Below are 17,961 nucleotides of genomic sequence, written 5' to 3' on the forward strand. Positions count from 1 at the left end.
GGATGTGCTTTGTAGATGTTTTTGTGTGGAGTGTCCATCTGTATATTCATCTTGTGCTGCATTTGTATTTTAACATTTATTCAGTTTTGCTATGTTGTGAACCACTCAGAGTTGTTTGGGAATCAGGTGGAGCTCAAGTCAACTAAATGTATGAATGAATGAATGAATGAATAAATAAATAAATAAATAAATTTATTGCATTTTTCTGACTTTTCCTAAATATATTCTTCTGCAGATTTCAATTGATTAGAAAAATGAAAAAATAGGGAGGGAGGGAGAGAGGGAGAGAGGGAGGAAGGAAGGAAGGAAGGAAGGAAGGAAGGAAAAAAAATAGGGAAAAATTAACAGTAAAATATAAGCAAGTTTCAAACTGTAAACTTTCTGCATATCAGGAAAGTTTTACAATATTATATTGGTAAGAAAGACATTACTATAACAGAAGCTGCAGCAAGCTTTATTCAGGAAAAGTTGGAAAAATAGCATGAGGGGAATATTTTTACATCTGAAAAGAAACCAATCAAAGTGCATGGCTGGCTTGGATGTGCAGCAGGCACACTGGAAACACTGAGTTGACAGAAGCAGGAAAACAGCACTTTCAAAAAGAACAAGAAAATGAACCTGGTAATCACATTCATGATGGGTAGAGGATGAAGGATAATGACATCCACTCCTGCTCTCCAAAAATGATTGCTGGCCTATTCTGGACCTGGGTCAAGCTGGCTATGAGGATAAGCCTTTTATAGCTCTATTTCCTTTTCTATTCTGGTTCCTCAAGAGAAGAGTACTCCAAATGGGTTTTTAACATGCTGTGGCTCTTACGTTTGTAAGTGATCAACAAAAGAATCCATCATATGCCAGTAGGTTTATAAAGAGGATTAATATATCTTCAATTATCTTTTTCAGACCCAGTTATACAAGCATTTGTAAAGGATGGTGATCATTTAAATTCCATTATAAACCTGATAATGATAAATTACAAAGGAAGTTCAACAATTATTATGCTTAGTGGAATGACTAATGTGTACATGTTAATATAAAACATTAATATTCAGATTGGAATAACAAAGTGGAAATGAATATAAGGATTTATTAGAATTGGAGCAGTTGTTTGCTTTTATTTATAGACCCTTACATAATTTAACAAGTACAAATTTCAGAAATTGATGTTCTTTATTAGATATTTTTACTGGATGCCAACACTGTTCTTCATAAATCATTTGCTATCTCCTTTTAAAATATCATTTTATCTAGTAGTTAACCAAATATATAGAAACATATCCTACCTTTCAAATATTTCTTTCTCTGTTAACATGTCTAAATAACCAAAAGGAGAATCCAAGAGATACAAATCAGCATCTTTATACACTGCTCTAAATAGATGACAAAGAAATTTAGTTAGCTTTCATTAAAATATATGCTAAAACATAATACTATTTTGATTAATTATTTTGATTTTATTACAATCTTGAATTATTGTTATATGTGATAAAATATATTTAGCCAAAGCAAATTCTTTCATTAAATTAAATAAGAAATCCATTCATCAAAAGTAAGTTCCATTAAATTAAATGGTACAATATTCTGACTTTAGAAATAAAAAAAATTAACATGTATGTAAGGTTACCTTTAAGAACAAGTGAAATTTAATTATGTTTATTAAAAACAACATACCATTATTTCCACTCACCTAGCTAAAGAAATTCTGGCTCGTTGACCTCCACTGAGAGTTATTCCACCTTCTCCTAAAACTGTGTCATCTTTCTCTGGAAACTTTGAAATATCCTGTTGAAATATTGTATAAAAATGTTAATTTTCCATTTTCAAAGCAACATTGCTTTTCAATAAACGAAAAGTAAAAAAACCCAAAATAATTAATAATAAGTTTTCATAATAATGCTCTTGTTTTAGGCTAAGAAGATGAATATTTTGTTTATCTGACAGGGTAAGCTACTGTATATAAACATGGAGCAAACCCCGCACTCAATCACAGTAATGATATTATCTAGTTGGATAATAAAATATTTGCAAGCAACAACCAAGCTTGGAAAATACCAAGGACTCCACAGTTCAATCCTAAACTACACACATTCTCTTCTTTTGGAAATATTTTTTTCACATGACTGACCAAGAGTCAATAATTATAATAATAATAAAATACCTAAGAGTAAAACTCATAGACCTTAATAAAATGTCATAAACAACCCACAAATAAAAAGTATAGACCAAGGAAGTAACTCATTTTTTAATTATTATACACAGGTTTCAGATTAATATAGGTTATAATAGGCTAAATGATATATGGCTACTAATGAAATAATGACAATTGTAAGGCAATCATTACATGAAAAATTATGTTCTATTTTTTTCCAATAACTTATAGCATAACATTTGTTTCGTTTATAGATACAGCAAACCGGAGGGTGGCATCCTTGGATGTGCCATAACAACAAAACATTATTTAGTTAGCAATTGTAAATCTGAACATTATCAGTACAGTGAATTCCTCGTTATTTATTTCATTTTGTCAACATTCACATCATTTTATTTATTTTTATTTTATTTATTTTATTTTTTTATTTGCAATTATATCCCGCCCTTCTCCGAAGACTCAGGGCGGCTTACACTATGTTAGCAATAGTCTTCATTCTACTTGTATATTTATATACAAAGTCAACTTACTGCCCCCCCAACAATCTGGGTCCTCATTTTACCTACCTTATAAAGGATGGAAGGCTGAATCAACCTTGGGCCTGGTGGGACTAGAACCTGCAGTAATTGCAGGCAGCTGCTGTTAATAACAGACTGCATTAGCAGCCTGAGCCACAGAGCCCCACATATTTGCATTAGCCATTAATAAATTACTTGTATTCAAAATTTAGTTAAAGGGGTTCAACATAATATTTGTCCCTTTTTTTTAAATAGGATAATACTCCAACCCTATATATGGAACCATTTGGGACTATGCTAATTCCTTCCTTTCATTACAATAACAACTTGTTTTAAAACTTTGTTTTTCTATAATTCAACAACTTCTAAACCAGAGAAAAAACAGTTCTCTTCTCCCAAAATGCTTAGTTTATTAAGTAGGCTTCACGTGATGGCAGATATTCTTGGCAATATGCTGATGTATAACAGCTAATGAATCACTCCTAGGCACATTCTGTTTGACACTTTCATGGAATCCCAAGGGGCTGATGAATCAGAAACTACCTTTGAAAAAGTCTTCTCTGGAACTAATGACATAGGACAGGGGTCCCCAACCTTTTGGACCTCAGGGACTACCAAGTTCCTAATTTTAAATCCCTTGGACCACTAATACGAATCCAGCACACTGCTTGCTGAAGCGCCTGGACTCCCAGTGATGGGATAGAGTCCTTCAGGCACACTCCCTCCTCTCTTTCTCTCCCCCTCTCCCTCTCTCTTTCTCTTTCTCCTACTCTTTCTCTCTCATTCTCTGATTCCCTCTGTCTCTCTCTGCCTTTGTCTTTCTCTCTCTCTCTCTCATTTTCTTTCTTTCTTTATCTCTCTCTCTCTCTCATCTCTCTTCCCCCTTTCTTTCTCTCTTTTCTCTCTCTCTTCCCCCTTTCTTTCTCTCTCTCCCACTCTTTCTCATTCTCTCTCTCTCTTTCATTCTCTCTCTCATTCTCTCTCTCTCATTTGCTTTCCCTCTGTCATCTCATAGGCCAGCCAGTGTCTTGGGGCTGAGAGGAAGACAAGTGTCTCCCTGAGAGACTGAGGTGCAGGAGCACCAACAAGGGTCAGAAGAAACAGCCGCGAGATCCAGCTCCTGCTCTGGAATATGGAGTGAATCTCCATTCGCCCCCTTCCCTTGCCAGGCGAGGGGCGACTGGGAAAGGAGGGTGAGGGGTGGGGATAGCCACTGGTGGGTTCAGCCCAGGGGTGAAATCACAAAATTATTTTTGTGCATGCATGTGTGTGAGGGAGGGAGCGATCTGAAGCCAAGCCACCCAAACTTCAGGCAGTGGTGGGGCAGCTTCTGAGCAGCCCTGAATCAGCCAACTCTGCCTGACCTATTCCCTGAGTCTCACTGTTCTCCTCGCTCCCCCAACCCCCCACCCCACTCAAGCAGCGGTATTTCTTCTCTGCTTCTCTCCAGATGCTGGTGCAGGCACCATGGATGCAACTTCAGCCAACAGGAAGCTACAGCAGGAGGAAGAAACAGCCCGGGGTTCCCACCACCTGTTGCTTTGGCCCGCCTGCACTGCCACTCCCCCTTGCACCATTATCTCATTCCAGCCAGCAAGGGCTGTGCTGCAAAGTTACAAATTGCCTGAATCTCCCTCAACAGCGGAGATTTACAGCCCCACCATGAGCTGCCTGGTGTTGTGACCCAGGTTCCTGGACCCGGACTCCTGGACTCAGATGATTCAGAAAGTGAGGGAGAAGACCTGGCAAGCCCTGCTTCTCTTGGGCCCTCTCCCTCCCTGGCACCCACTCAAAGGGAGGAGGAGGGGCTGGCAAGGCCTGATTCTCTTGAGCCTTCTTCTGATTTGGCAACGCCCCAAGAACAGTTTTGGAGTGATGCAAGACTGCGCAGACGTGACCGGTGCGCGCAGCAGAGGAAGCATTGGGATAAAGCCAAGGAATGATGGTCATGCAGTGACATCTGCAGAGAGTATAAATAGGAGGCGGGACTTCCTGGTTTTTTGTCTTGGACAAAGCAATGAATTTGCGCGGGCAAACTGTATCAATGGAGGGAAGAATATATTCGTGAGTAATTCTGGCCTTATCTATAATTTCCTCGTTATCTCCAGAAACTTGGCAGGCCCGGGGGTAGACGTGGCCAGGACATTTATCTATGTAAATAAATTAGAAAAGGAGACCTTTGACTGACTCTTTGTTGGGAGTATTGGGGGAGGGAAACAGAACACCTGGCCAGTCCCATCTTCCAGAGCTCTAGTTACAGGACTGACCATTGTTTATCTGGGAGCAGCTCCTCCACCCAGGTGCACCACAGACCACCAACATTTTCTCACAGACCACCAGTGGTCCGTGGACCACCAGTTGGTGATCACTGACATAGGATGAATGACTTTCCCTTTAATTACATTTTCTACTGATTTGTGATGTTTCCTGAATTATTTTTGTTTTCTATCTAGCATTACATTGATAACATTTACTTTTCATTTAGTGACAAAGTCAGTAATTTCACATGAGATTCTTTAAGAACAGACTTTGTTCTTAAGAGACTGGTTTTAATTAAACTCTAGAAATGTGTTCCTTCTGAAGTTCTGCTATATTGCCTCATAGTGACAGTTTGTGTGACTTGCGGGATGATGACAGTGGTGATGTCAGGACTGTTTCAGAAGGGATGAATGAAGAACAGTGAAAATATATGACAATGTATTTCCAGCAGGGCCATCCAAGGCATGAGGTTTATCTCAGTTGCCCAGTTGCCCAGCTAAAAGGCACTTATAGCAGGCAGAGGTGATACAAGAAGATACTAAAGCTGGGTGATCATTTTAATGATAACATCAAAGGCATCATTTCATACTGTGTAGGAGAAGGCAATCATAACTCACTAAGATGAAGGAGGGCAAGATAGATCAACTAAATTACAGCAGTGACACTTGAATTCCTGGAAAACCTGAAGGGCCAGGTTAAGGACAGATCATCCTGGTCTATATGATGACTAAAAGTTAACACCAGCTTGCTAGTCCATAATCAATGAATCAAATCTGTCAAACAAGAGGTGATGATAGATAGATGATAGATGATAGATAGAGATAGAGATAGAGATAGATAGATAGACAAACAAACAAATATATAGATATCAAAGATGATATAAAGCAGAAAAGTGAAAACCCATCATCTCAAAAACCTACCCCATCTCAACAACCACAGCCAGAACCACAACCTCATGGAACTAGATACACTACTACTGATATCCTCATTAAAGACGAACTTGAATATGAACAGAAATGTCCAAACACCATCTTATTTGGACTGGAGTACAATAATGAAATAGATGACATCACTAGGATTCGCAGCAGCAGCAGCAATTTTCCTGCATCAACTATCTCTCCTGATGAAATTATTGACATCTCCCGTGATGGCCCTGAATACAAAAACAATGACGACACGTTGGCTACTCGCTTTTGAAGAGTCATTTGTAATAGCGAGTTCAGTAAACGCAAATTCATCCACTCAGTAAACACACTTGCAAGAAACTTCATTAATCATAATAAACTGTGTTCACGACCTTTCAATATTAGAGCATATACATTCCGTGAGCTTCGTGCAGAGCTCAGAAGACACCTGTATCATGTGAAACATACCTTTACATTGATTACTGCGCCAAATGTATCAAACACAAAAGCAACAGCTCATGTCCCTACAACCATAACAACCCAATAACCAAAAATCGACAATCCCATCAATCAAACATCCCAACAACCAACAATCAAAACACCCTAACATCCAAAACTAAGTATACATGCCCCCAAGATCATCCAGGTTCACTGCTACGTATTTTAAATGCAAACTACTCAATGCAAGAAGCCTCACAAACAAAATGCCGGAATTTCTTCTTCTTCTAAATACGGCTCAATTTGACATAATATTTGTCCATGAAACTTGGTTTAACAAATCCTTTTCAGACTCCGTTACCACTACAAGTGATTACCATGTCCATTGGTCTGAACGTGAAATCAGAAGAGGAGGTGGTGTTGCCATCTTCTATAAAAAGTCTCTAGATCTGAAATATATTCAAGTATCACAAGAGTTAGTTCTTCATGAGACCATTATCTGCGATCTTTCACGAAATACCACAATTCACTTCCTATTATGTTACAGAACCCCTGATTATGACTTTGATCATGTGAATAAACAAACTACTTTACTAATGTGGGCAGCCTCATGCCAACAATCCATTATTTTTCTTTGTGACCTCAATTTACCTCTTATTAATTAGACCCTAAATGAGTGCTCTACTGAATCAATACACACAATCCTGTATAATGCCGTCACTACTTTAGGACTTGATCAGTTGTTATCTAACAACAGTACATTCAACAACTGCCTCAATCTAATCTTCTGCAACAGTTTAAACACAATTTATAACCTTCATATCAAAAAACCTTTTTCCAACAGTGACCACTGCATGATTGACTTTTGTCTAAATTTATATCCATACAAAGAATCTCATAATAGGACTCCTAAATACAACTTTAAAAAAGCAAATTACGATCTCATAGCTGCCGACATTTCATCTCTAGATTGGCAAATCCTATTCAATGACTGCAACACTGCAGAAGACTATTATAACACTTTTCTACTTGAAGTTCAAAGAGTCATTAATCTATATGTACCATTAGTAACATCCAAAGCCAAAAAGAACAATTACCCATGTCAATAAGGAAACTCCAATCCAAAAAAATAAATAAAATAAAAATAAAAATCCCTTTGGCGGAAAAATAAAACTGGCTATGTAGCTAACTTCAAAAACTGATACAAAACCATATGCCACCAAATAAAAACAGAATGTATTAATTACCACTGCAAACAGGAGGAAGAGTTGTTACACACAAAATCCAATCGTACCTTCTATAATTTCGTAAACGTCAAACTTAAAGACTCAAAAAACATCCCACCTCTAAAAGGGTCAAATGGTGAAGATTATAACGATGATACCATTAAATGTCTTCAACACTTTTTCAGTTCAGTCTTTGTCAACAGCAATGGCAACTCCCCCTCATTTCCTAGTCGTAGCTCATCCAATTGCAATGATCTAATCCACATTGATTTTACTGAAGATACCGTCATAAGGGCACTACACAAACTTAAGCCATCTCTATCTATTGGTCCTGATGGAATATGTGCCTTCTTTCTTAAAAAGCTTTCCTCCACCATAGCTGAACCTCTAAGCACCATCTATGAAATATCTTTTAGAATGAGTTCCTTGCCTGACATATGGTCATTAGCAACAGTCATACCTATATTCAAAAAAGGTGACCCCCGCCTTACTTAGAATTATAGACCAATCTCTCTTTGCTGCGTCATGTGTAAAGTCATAGAATCCATCATAAACCAATCCATCACTCGCCACTTAGCAACAAATAACCTACTCTCTAATAAACAATTTGGTTTCAGGAAAAAATTGTCATGTAATCTGCAACTCATACACTGCAAAAACATTTGGACCTCTTAACTCGACCAGGGCAAAGCAATAGACGCAATTTACATTGACTTCTGTAAAGCCTTTGATTCAGTAGTGCACAACAAACTATTTCTAAAACTAAAATCTTATGGCATTTCTGGACCCCTGCATAATTGGATAGCTGCGTTCCTCTCAAACAGACAACAAGTGGCCAAAATAGACAGTGCCCTATCAAATCCTGCACCTGTTAACAGTGGTGTTCCCGAAGGCAGCGTTCTAAATCCAACACTCTTTCTGCTTGATATCAATGACCTTTGTGATCAAATTATAAGCAGCTGTGTCATCTTTGCCAATGATGTCTAACTATTCAACACCACAGACAACTATTACCTTTCAAAATGACCTACACTATGTATCTGAATGGTCAAACAATTGGTAACTCCAAATCTCTGCTAACAAATGCTCAGTCCTGCACATTGGCAATAGAAATAAGAACATCAAATATTTAAAAGTTGGAAAAGTCAGAAACGATTTAAAAGTTGATCCACACTCTGTCAAGAACCTAGGCGTACTCATTTCAAAAGATCTAAGCCCCAGAGCTCACTGTAACATCTTTGCAAAAAAGCCATTAAGAGTTGTCAATCTTATGTTTCGAAGTTTTCTCTCTGGTAACGCTATATTTCAAACTAGGGCATACAAAACTTTTGCCAGACCTATACTTGATTACTGTTCACCTGCCTGGAACTCTCACTGTATTTCAGATATCAATACATTAGATAGTACATTAGTCCAGAGATATTTTACTAGAAGAGTACTCAAATCCTCTGCTCGAAATAAAATTTCCTTTACCACCAGGCTTGAAATCTTAGGTCTTGATAGCCTCAAACTATGCTGTCTACGTTCCAACCTAAGCTTAGTTCATAAGATTATTTACCAAAACGTCCTACCTGTAAATGAATACTTTAATTTCAACCGCAATAACACAAAGGCTAGATTCAATAGATTCAAACTCAATGTAATTCACTCTAATCTTGACTGTAGGAAATATGACTTCTGCAATAGAGTAGTAAATGTCTGGAACACTCTACCTGATCCCGTTATTAGTCTCTCTAATCCCCATACTTTTTACCTTAAACTGTCTACCATGGACATTTCATGTTTTTTAAGAGGTCCCTAAGGGGCCGTGCATAAGCGCACCAGCGTACTACTATCCCTGTCCTACTGTTCCCATTTATATGTAGTCATTTTATATGTTTATGGCTATATTTTGCTTATTTGTGCCAATTTTTTTTCATGAATCCATATCTATGTCTATCCTGTTACTTGTTTCCTTGTACTTGTTAATAAATAAATAAATAAATAAATAAATAAATAAATAAATAAATAAATAAATAAATAAATAAATAAATAAATAAATAAATAAATAAATAAATATTGATAAACTGAAGACGTCTGATTATAACTGACTTAGTCCAAGTATTTTTGTTTTCAATAAAACAAGCCAACAGTTACTATAATTCTTTCTTTCCACGTTCCCATATCTGATTTCTGTAATCTGTGCAATAAAAAAATCAGCACCTGAATTTCAGTACCTAAAGACTCATTGAGTACACAGTTAAACATTGTTGTTTATCAACTGCTAAAGATTCCCAAACCACAATGTATGTTTACCAAAGGTGTGTGAGTAGAGGTTTCAATATGACTTTAGTGTTGATCTTAACACTAACACTCTTGCATAACATAAATTAGAGTCATAAATTCTATTTCACAGAATTTCAATTCAAGGCTATTATATACAAACAAGAATGTTTGTTATTCAGTTAAACCATTTATTATGGCATTTTGTCATCTGAAATATTTGCCTTTAATAGTATGATTACTTTGTAAAAATAATATACATTCTGGATTACCCAAAAGTACAGTGGCTCACACAACTAAGTTCATAACAGCCTTCCTGTACCATAAAAAAGCATATTTTAATTTAATGTTTAGTTTCTTACAATGGCCAACAAAAAGCCTTGAGATGCTTGTAGGAACATGATGGAGCTATAGACCCATTCCCTCGATTACATTACAACTGATTGAAGGGATATTGTCCCTAACACAGAGGTAACATTAAGTCTTAAGAACAAGTAGTCTTGATAGACCTGAAATTTCTTTATACATTTCCTTTGAATGGATTAATATATTCACACCGTGCATAGATTTTTGTCTTATACTAGTTTTTTCATGTTTATCAAAAATAAATCTTAAAATAAATGGAAAATAATCCTAAACATCTGTAGAGTAACAAGCTGGAATGTCCCATTGTGATAATTCTATTAGGAACAAATATTATAGGTTTTTAAATAGAATTATGCATACATTAAGTCAAAAAAATCAAACTATAATTACTAACCAATCAATATATTTTATATTACATTTGAAGCTAATAGATTCATCCTTCAGGATTGCACTGGGATATAAATGAAATTGGTAAATAAATACTGTAAACCATAAAACAGTCTAAAAGCTACAAAAGTAATAGTTAGCAACATGAAAAAAAAAGCAAGATAAAGCTGTAAAGGAATTTAATACTCAATTCAATGTGAAAATGATAAAGGGCAAGATAGTTTAAAAATTCTTGGGAAAGAATAAAGAAAGAGTTTTAAAAATACTAACAGTCTATAGATTAATATTAAATCTAGGGCTTCAGAGCCATGTGCCCTAATTGGCTACAGGAAAAATAGGAAGGTGTGGATAAAGCGAATTAAAGAGAAAGAGAAAGAAAATTTGCAGAGACTGAATTCATGACAAAACAATTTTTCAGCATATTTTCTCACGGCAATTTAAACACAGTTTAGACTGTTTTGTAGTCTAGTTTGAGATTTTAAAAAAACACAACAATCCATATTCAATAAGCTTTACTCATTAAATATACCACACCAAAATCACAAAACCACAAGAGTGGTTCCTAACCATTTGAAAATGTGTAACTTTACAAGCTATCAAAACTTTTCCTGTGCAAAGCTCAAAAGTTTGCAACTGCTGTAAAATTTCAGTTAGCCCAGTGAGAGTATTAACCCTTGTTTACTGGTCATAGGTGTATTTTTAACAATTCCTATTCATAGTGAGCACAGCTGTTGTTTTTATTAAATATCTGTATTAGAATAGAAACATGTCCTATTATGTAAATCCTTTATATGAAAGCAACCTATATTTCTTGGGTTTAATCGATAAATTAAAGTTCAGACATAGAGTGGTAACTTAGAAGTAAGGCCAACTGAATTGATTGTGAGTTAGGAAAAATTCTATTCTATTCTATTCTATTCTATTCTATTCTATTCTAGTCTAGTCTAGTCTAGTCTAGTCTAGTCTAGTCTAGTCTAGTCTATTCATCTTGGATGGGTAACTGTCATTCTATTTTCTCCCTACATGTTAACTGAAATTCAGCCCACTTGGAATATTTGGATACTGTTTATTATATTCTCATTACAACGTACATTAGTTTAAGTCCCAAGGTTTAAATGTTTATTCATGTTGTCCTTGCTTTTTTCTATTTCCAGAAACACTTTAAGATGAGTTTGCAAAGAGAAAGCATCCCTTATTCAAATAAAACCTATTTCACAAAATAATAAGGTGGATTCAAAGTTAAACAGCATGCACCTTTAAGTATTCCTAATTCTAGCTCAAGGTATTTTTGTACTGAAACCTATACCAACACTTCTTACGCACAATATCAAAAACTAATAAAGTACTCCACCCTCTGAAATATGCTTTCATTCCACATTACAGAATGAACATTTTCTCCTGATATCTCAGACCTAGAAAGTTATGTGAACTATTTTCTTCTCCTTTCATAATGCATAATTGCATTTGATAAAATACCTGACACATCTCCTGTAATTGCTCCAGAGAAATTTGATGATAAATTTATCAGGAACAGATTGCACACCAGTCAACCTTTCAATTAGCAAATGTCTTATCCAAGATGCCAAATAACTGAGGCATGAACAGAGAAGAAATTACATGACCACTCACTTGACAATATATAATATAAATGACACGCAAAAACAGGATATTTCCAGAACACCTTCAAATACAACAGTACTATCTTGCAGGTGTAATACATGAGCAAAAAAGGAGATGAGCTAGTGCTGTACACTTGTTTTGAACTGGTATTTCCAGTTCCAAATATACATATATAGCACCTAATCTGATTTTCTATATGCATGGCTTTATGTGGATTATCAGATGACATCAGAACTATAAGATATCCAAATTGTACAGCACTCTAAATGAGTTATTTATTTATTTATTAAGAAAATTTATATGGTTGGTCAACTCACAAACATTGACTCTGGATAGAGCTATTTCTATAACTCTCAAGAGTTATTTCTGTACACAGGCTTAGAGAAATAAATCTCAATACAAAAGCCAATAAATTCCCACCCCTCCTGGCCCAACAATTAAACCAACCCCATGATTGGCTCCATATCCATCACCTCCCCAAGTTCATTGACAAAACCATGTTTTCAGAGCCTTTTGAAAGATGTCAAAGTGAGGACCATTTATTTTTGCATGATGTTCCATAGAGAGAGTGCTACCCCAAAGAAGGCCCTTCTTAATCCCACCAGATGGAGCTGCTTAAGAGAGGGGACTTGAAACATATCCTGCCTTGGCACTCTGGTTGATATAATTGGGGAAAGATGTTTCTTCAAATAATCTGATTTCAGGCCATGTAGAGCTTTAAAGCTTTAAAGCAGGGCTGTCAAACTCCCAGCCGTCAGGCCAGATGCATCACAAGCTGGCCACGGCCACGCCCAGTTTAGTGAAGGGGAAAAAGTCCCGATACATCATGTGATGCTGCCATGACGATGTGAGTTTGACACCCCTGCTTTAAAGCCAGCATCTAGAATTGGGTCCAGAAGGAAATCAGCAGACAATGTAGCTCCGGTAGGAGAGGTGACAGATGTGCAAATCTAGATTTTTCACAAAATTGAGCCACTACATTTTGAGCTAATTGGAGTTCTGGATACCTCCAAGGCCAGCTCCATGTAGGGTATATTGCAGTAATCAAAATAGGTGGTGACTAAGGCGTGGGTGACTTGTGAGTAGGATTATTAGTCCAGAAAAGGGCATAACTGATGCACAACCCACAGTTGCTCAGATCTTTTAGCCATGACCACCATCTGTTCCTACAATTAGGATTGTAGTGATACATAAATCAGGCACTGTCTTTGAACCTTTGATTTAAGATATTTTTTTATATTTTTTTTTATTTTTGACAACAAACAAACATAAAAGTCTCATCAAACCAATTACAATGTGTTGGTGGGGTGTTTACATATCTTTTCGTGGAATCTCAAGATAAACATCTCTTTCATACATCTGTCTTATATCGTCTAGATCTCTTACTCTGATTTAACCTATTGAAGCTTTTAAATACTTTTCTTTGGTGACAATATTCAACAACCAAGTGGCATGCATTTGACTTTTACTTACTTACTTATTTAGTTTACTTACCACTTTTGGTAGCAGATCACAAAACAGACTGCCTGACAATAAGGTTTATTCATGGACCAGTAATATAGTATAGTATATTTTATAGTATACTATAAAACATAACCAACTAGTTCTTATTCAGCTATGCATATTAATCTTCTTGTAGAAGATCATATAATAGCTCAGAATAATATTTCTTGATTCTATTTCTTTCAGATCATACTTTGATTAGCTATACTTAAATATAACTATATATATTTCAAAATGGGGTATTTGTTTTTTTGAAAAAGTAACTTTAACTGTAAGTTCATTGTAATTTAGAAGTATTCATTTCTTTATTTAGAAATATTTAGTCTATTTCTGAGTGTAGATTGCTCTATGATCTTGATACAAATTGCTCCATTTATAAGATCAGCATAAGAAATAAAATTGCCTTTTTTCAACAAAAAAGATGTAAGCTACAGTGAAGTGAATGGTACATGTATAGAGTTCACATAAATTTACACAGTATTTCCTATAATGTGCTACAATTAATTTTAATTATCTTTGTCTTCAAGTAATTTTTTTATAATCATGATAAAAATGTAGAAGATTGAAGACTAACCTCTTCTAACTGACAGGCTTTGATGACACTCTTATATCGGTATTCATCATAAGAAACACCAAATATTATGTTTTCTTTAATTGTTCCAGGCATGATCCATGACACTTGAGGGCAAAAGGAAATTCTTCCACTGTGTTTGATTTTACCTTCTAAAGGTTCCAACTCTCCCATAATCAGCATTAGAAGAGAAGTCTATTATTGAGAATGTTAGCAAACAATTAATATTTGTTCATTAGGTCTGTACAGCATATACATTAACTTCTACTAAACTTAACTGTTCTTATTCTGCTATTTTTAGACTAACGGGACATACCAAGGTCAGATTTAATCTTTAAAACTATATCAGAGAATTTATATATATATATATATATATATATTTATATATATATATATATATATATATATATATATATATATATATATATATATATATATATATATAATTCTAGCACAGCTCAAAATGTACAATTATTAAAACCTCAGGAAAAACAGTCTAGATCAGGGCTGTAAAATTTGCGGCCCATGGGTCAGATGCGTCATGTGATGGCCACCCCCACACCTGGTTTAGCAAAGGGGGGAAAAGTCCCAATACATCATGAGATGCCATCGTGACAATGCGGGTTTGACACCCCTGATCTAGATATTAGCATCTTAGTTGCAATGTTTCAACTTTAAAAGGCAAAAAAAATGTGAAACTGTCTGTAAGGTCTAAATCTGGTGCTTACCTGTGCCTTTTAAAAATACAACTGATTAATTTTTGAATAATTATATAAATAATCTGTGCTGATCTTGCATTTCTTGATATTTATTTCAGCATTTTATTTCAATACTAGTTTGAAAAATCTTTAGAAAGCTATGGAATACATATTCCAAAATCAAATGCCAAGAACCTACTTTAATTGGAAATAATAGTCTATTAGCAATCAGCATATATCAACAATTGAGAATATATGTCAAAAGCAAATGCAAGTACCAAAATAAAAAAAAATAGCTTTAAACAATTTTATGGACACAGAATCTGATTTCCTTAGTTCTTTGCAGAATTTACTCCTTTTGACATTTTTAGCATGGAAATAAATATGAAGTCAGGCCTAGTATGAAAAACTATTGAGCATAATACGAGTAAAAAAAACCATGTTTTAACATGAATTAACATGTTTATATTTAGCAATCAGCCTTTTTTTTTTTTACCTTGCCTGCTCCAGTTGATCCAGCAACAGCAAGCAGTTCTCCCTTTTCAATCTTGAAGTTGATGTCTTTAAGGACAGGAGTAACATGAAGAGTGAAATTAGTGAAGAAGAGACCACCATTAGTTGATGATATCTTATTATTACCATTCTCCTGTTTTGTTTTTGTAAAGATCTCTCCACAACCCTGAAAGAAAAGAAAGAGAATCCTTCAAATTGTAAAAAACCAAAGAGTAATGTGCACTTGTTTGATTAAATCTGACTTTAAATTTTGGATATTTGTCATAGATAATGTTCCCACCTCCTATTTTTATCACAATAACAATATTGTTATTATTGGTGGTTTGGCTGAGAGACAGTATAGAACTCTGTCATTCTAGGATATATCAATTCTTCTAATATTTATTTCATATCCTTTGTCCATTTCTTTATACCATTAAAATTATTTCATTGTTATTTTCAAAATATCTGGCATATCTGAATTAGTTTTTAGTTTACAGTGAGGCTGTACCATGTGTTTGTTTATATATGCTTTTTTAAAAATTCTGTAAATTCAATTATCTTTTGATCTAGGATAGAATCCTTCTCCCTCTATAAATACACTACTGGCAATTAAGCAATTTCGCAGCACACTTTTTAATTATGATCAAGGTTGATCAAATTTCTCTTTCCAGCATGATCCAGAATTATGATTTGATATAGATCACGGGTGTCAAACTTGCGGCGTCATGTTGCTGTCATGTGATGTATTGTGACGCTTTCCCCCTTTGCAGAACTGGGGTTGGCGTGGCATGCATATGATGCATCTGGCTGTGGGCCACCAGTTTGATACCCTTGATGTAGATTGTGAATTAAAACAAATTTTATTAACCTTTTACATAAATTGTATTTGTGCTATTGTAATTATTTATTAGCTTTTTATCTCACCTTTATTATGTTATAAATAACTCAAGGCAGCAAAGATACATAATATTCTTCCCCCTATTTTTCCCACAATAATGGGGTGAGAGAGGCAGGGGCTGGCCCAAAGTTACCCAGCTGATTTTCATATCTAAAATAGATCTAGAATTCATGGCTTGGTTTCTAAGCCAGTACCTTAACCACTAAATCAAACTGGCTCTTCTTTTGATCAAAATATTGCATAGATATAGTTAATTGGATATATTATTGAAGTCAAAAGTATTACAAGGAATATAATACAAGACTGACTAATAACAAAAATAATAAAAATATTACAATACCGATATATTATGACATCTTAGATTCTTGGGAAGAACCAGTGCATATGAAGGCCAATACCAGCTAAAGAAGTGATAGCCATGGATTTACATTGTTAGTTGTCAACAAATCATGATCATCATCTTATACTATAAGACATGGAGAGGTTTGTAATATAATAACAATAATGCTACTTATTAGCATTATTAGAATGCAAATCATTTTCTTTCAGTAATAATGAACTAGTTGAAGTAGCTCCAAATCTGTCCATTTTTATACCATTGCCAAAGTCAATAAATGATGTCATATTTTAAGGGTGAAACTACTCTGTGAATGCAGTCTGCCTTCCTAGAGTGTGGCATGGTGTCATGTAACACTAATCAAATTGTAGTATTACCTCATCCCAAAAAGCTGTTACTTTATCCAGTTCAAGGCCTGTGGTTGTTAAATTATATTCCAGTGTTTTGTATTCTTCTTTTTGCAAAAAATCCTGTAAATTTAATTGTGAGAGTTTTAAAGACAAATGTAACATTCTGAACTTTGGATATTTAAATGCTTCTTTTTTATTTTCTGGTTCTCACAGCAAATAATGTTAATTAAAAGATGGAAATGAATAACTATAAATAGCCTATCTATTCCAATGAAAATGTATATTGAAAGCTGTGACATGATATGCTGGGAAAATGTCATTATATAAAATGTTATTGTATCTGGGTTCTTATTACTTCTTAAGTCAAAAAGATGAACCAGCCAAACTCACCTCTATTAACCCAAACTATGCCATAGTCGCTTCCTATTACAATAGTTGGACTAGTAATGTGCTCTATTTTGGGCTATCCTTGAAGAATAAAGGAAAAGGGGGGGGGCATGGTTGAAATCTTTAAATATATTAATATGAATAAGATTCTGGAAAGCAGCATTTTCAATATTAAGCAAAAATAAATAACTTCAACTGACAGGTGGAAAATTCAAAAGTAATATTAGAAAGTTGTATCAGAGAAAGAGTAGTGGGGGCTTGGAACCAACATCTAGCAGAGATAGTGGGTCAATATCTGAGTTTAAACATGCTTGAGATAAACACATGGCTGTTATCTGTCAAAAATGTAAAAAATTAAAAGAACTCAAGGGGCAGACTCAATGAACCACTAAATCTTTTTCTGCTGTCAGTTTCCTATGTTTCTATAAAGAAATTACCATTGGAATTGAAAGAGGCAGCAATGTATTATTTTTTTCCTTAACAAATTTATGTGGCTGCCTATCTTAATGAAATAACTCTGGGCAGTTAACAAAACACATGCATTAAAAAACCACTATAAAGTCATTAAATAACAGAGAATTTAACATCAACC

The 17,961-nt window shown here is 34.9% G+C and overlaps 1 protein-coding gene across 2 annotated transcripts in view; it reads right to left on the minus strand.

The window, feature by feature from the left end:
* Window positions 1-17,961, minus strand: part of CFTR (CF transmembrane conductance regulator) — a 147,601-nt gene that overhangs the window by 70,575 nt on the left and 59,065 nt on the right. For both annotated transcript variants that reach the window (XM_058191460.1, XM_058191461.1), the window contains 5 exons: window positions 17,010-17,102; window positions 15,399-15,581; window positions 14,208-14,399; window positions 1,688-1,782; window positions 1,284-1,370 (listed from right to left, as the gene is read on the minus strand). In XM_058191460.1, the coding sequence (XP_058047443.1) occupies window positions 1,284-1,370; window positions 1,688-1,782; window positions 14,208-14,399; window positions 15,399-15,581; window positions 17,010-17,102 (650 nt within the window). The remainder of the gene's footprint in view (window positions 1-1,283; window positions 1,371-1,687; window positions 1,783-14,207; window positions 14,400-15,398; window positions 15,582-17,009; window positions 17,103-17,961) is intronic.

The sequence above is a fragment of the Ahaetulla prasina genome, chromosome 7, assembly GCF_028640845.1.
Source record: "Ahaetulla prasina isolate Xishuangbanna chromosome 7, ASM2864084v1, whole genome shotgun sequence".
NCBI classification, from domain to species: domain Eukaryota; kingdom Metazoa; phylum Chordata; class Lepidosauria; order Squamata; family Colubridae; genus Ahaetulla; species Ahaetulla prasina.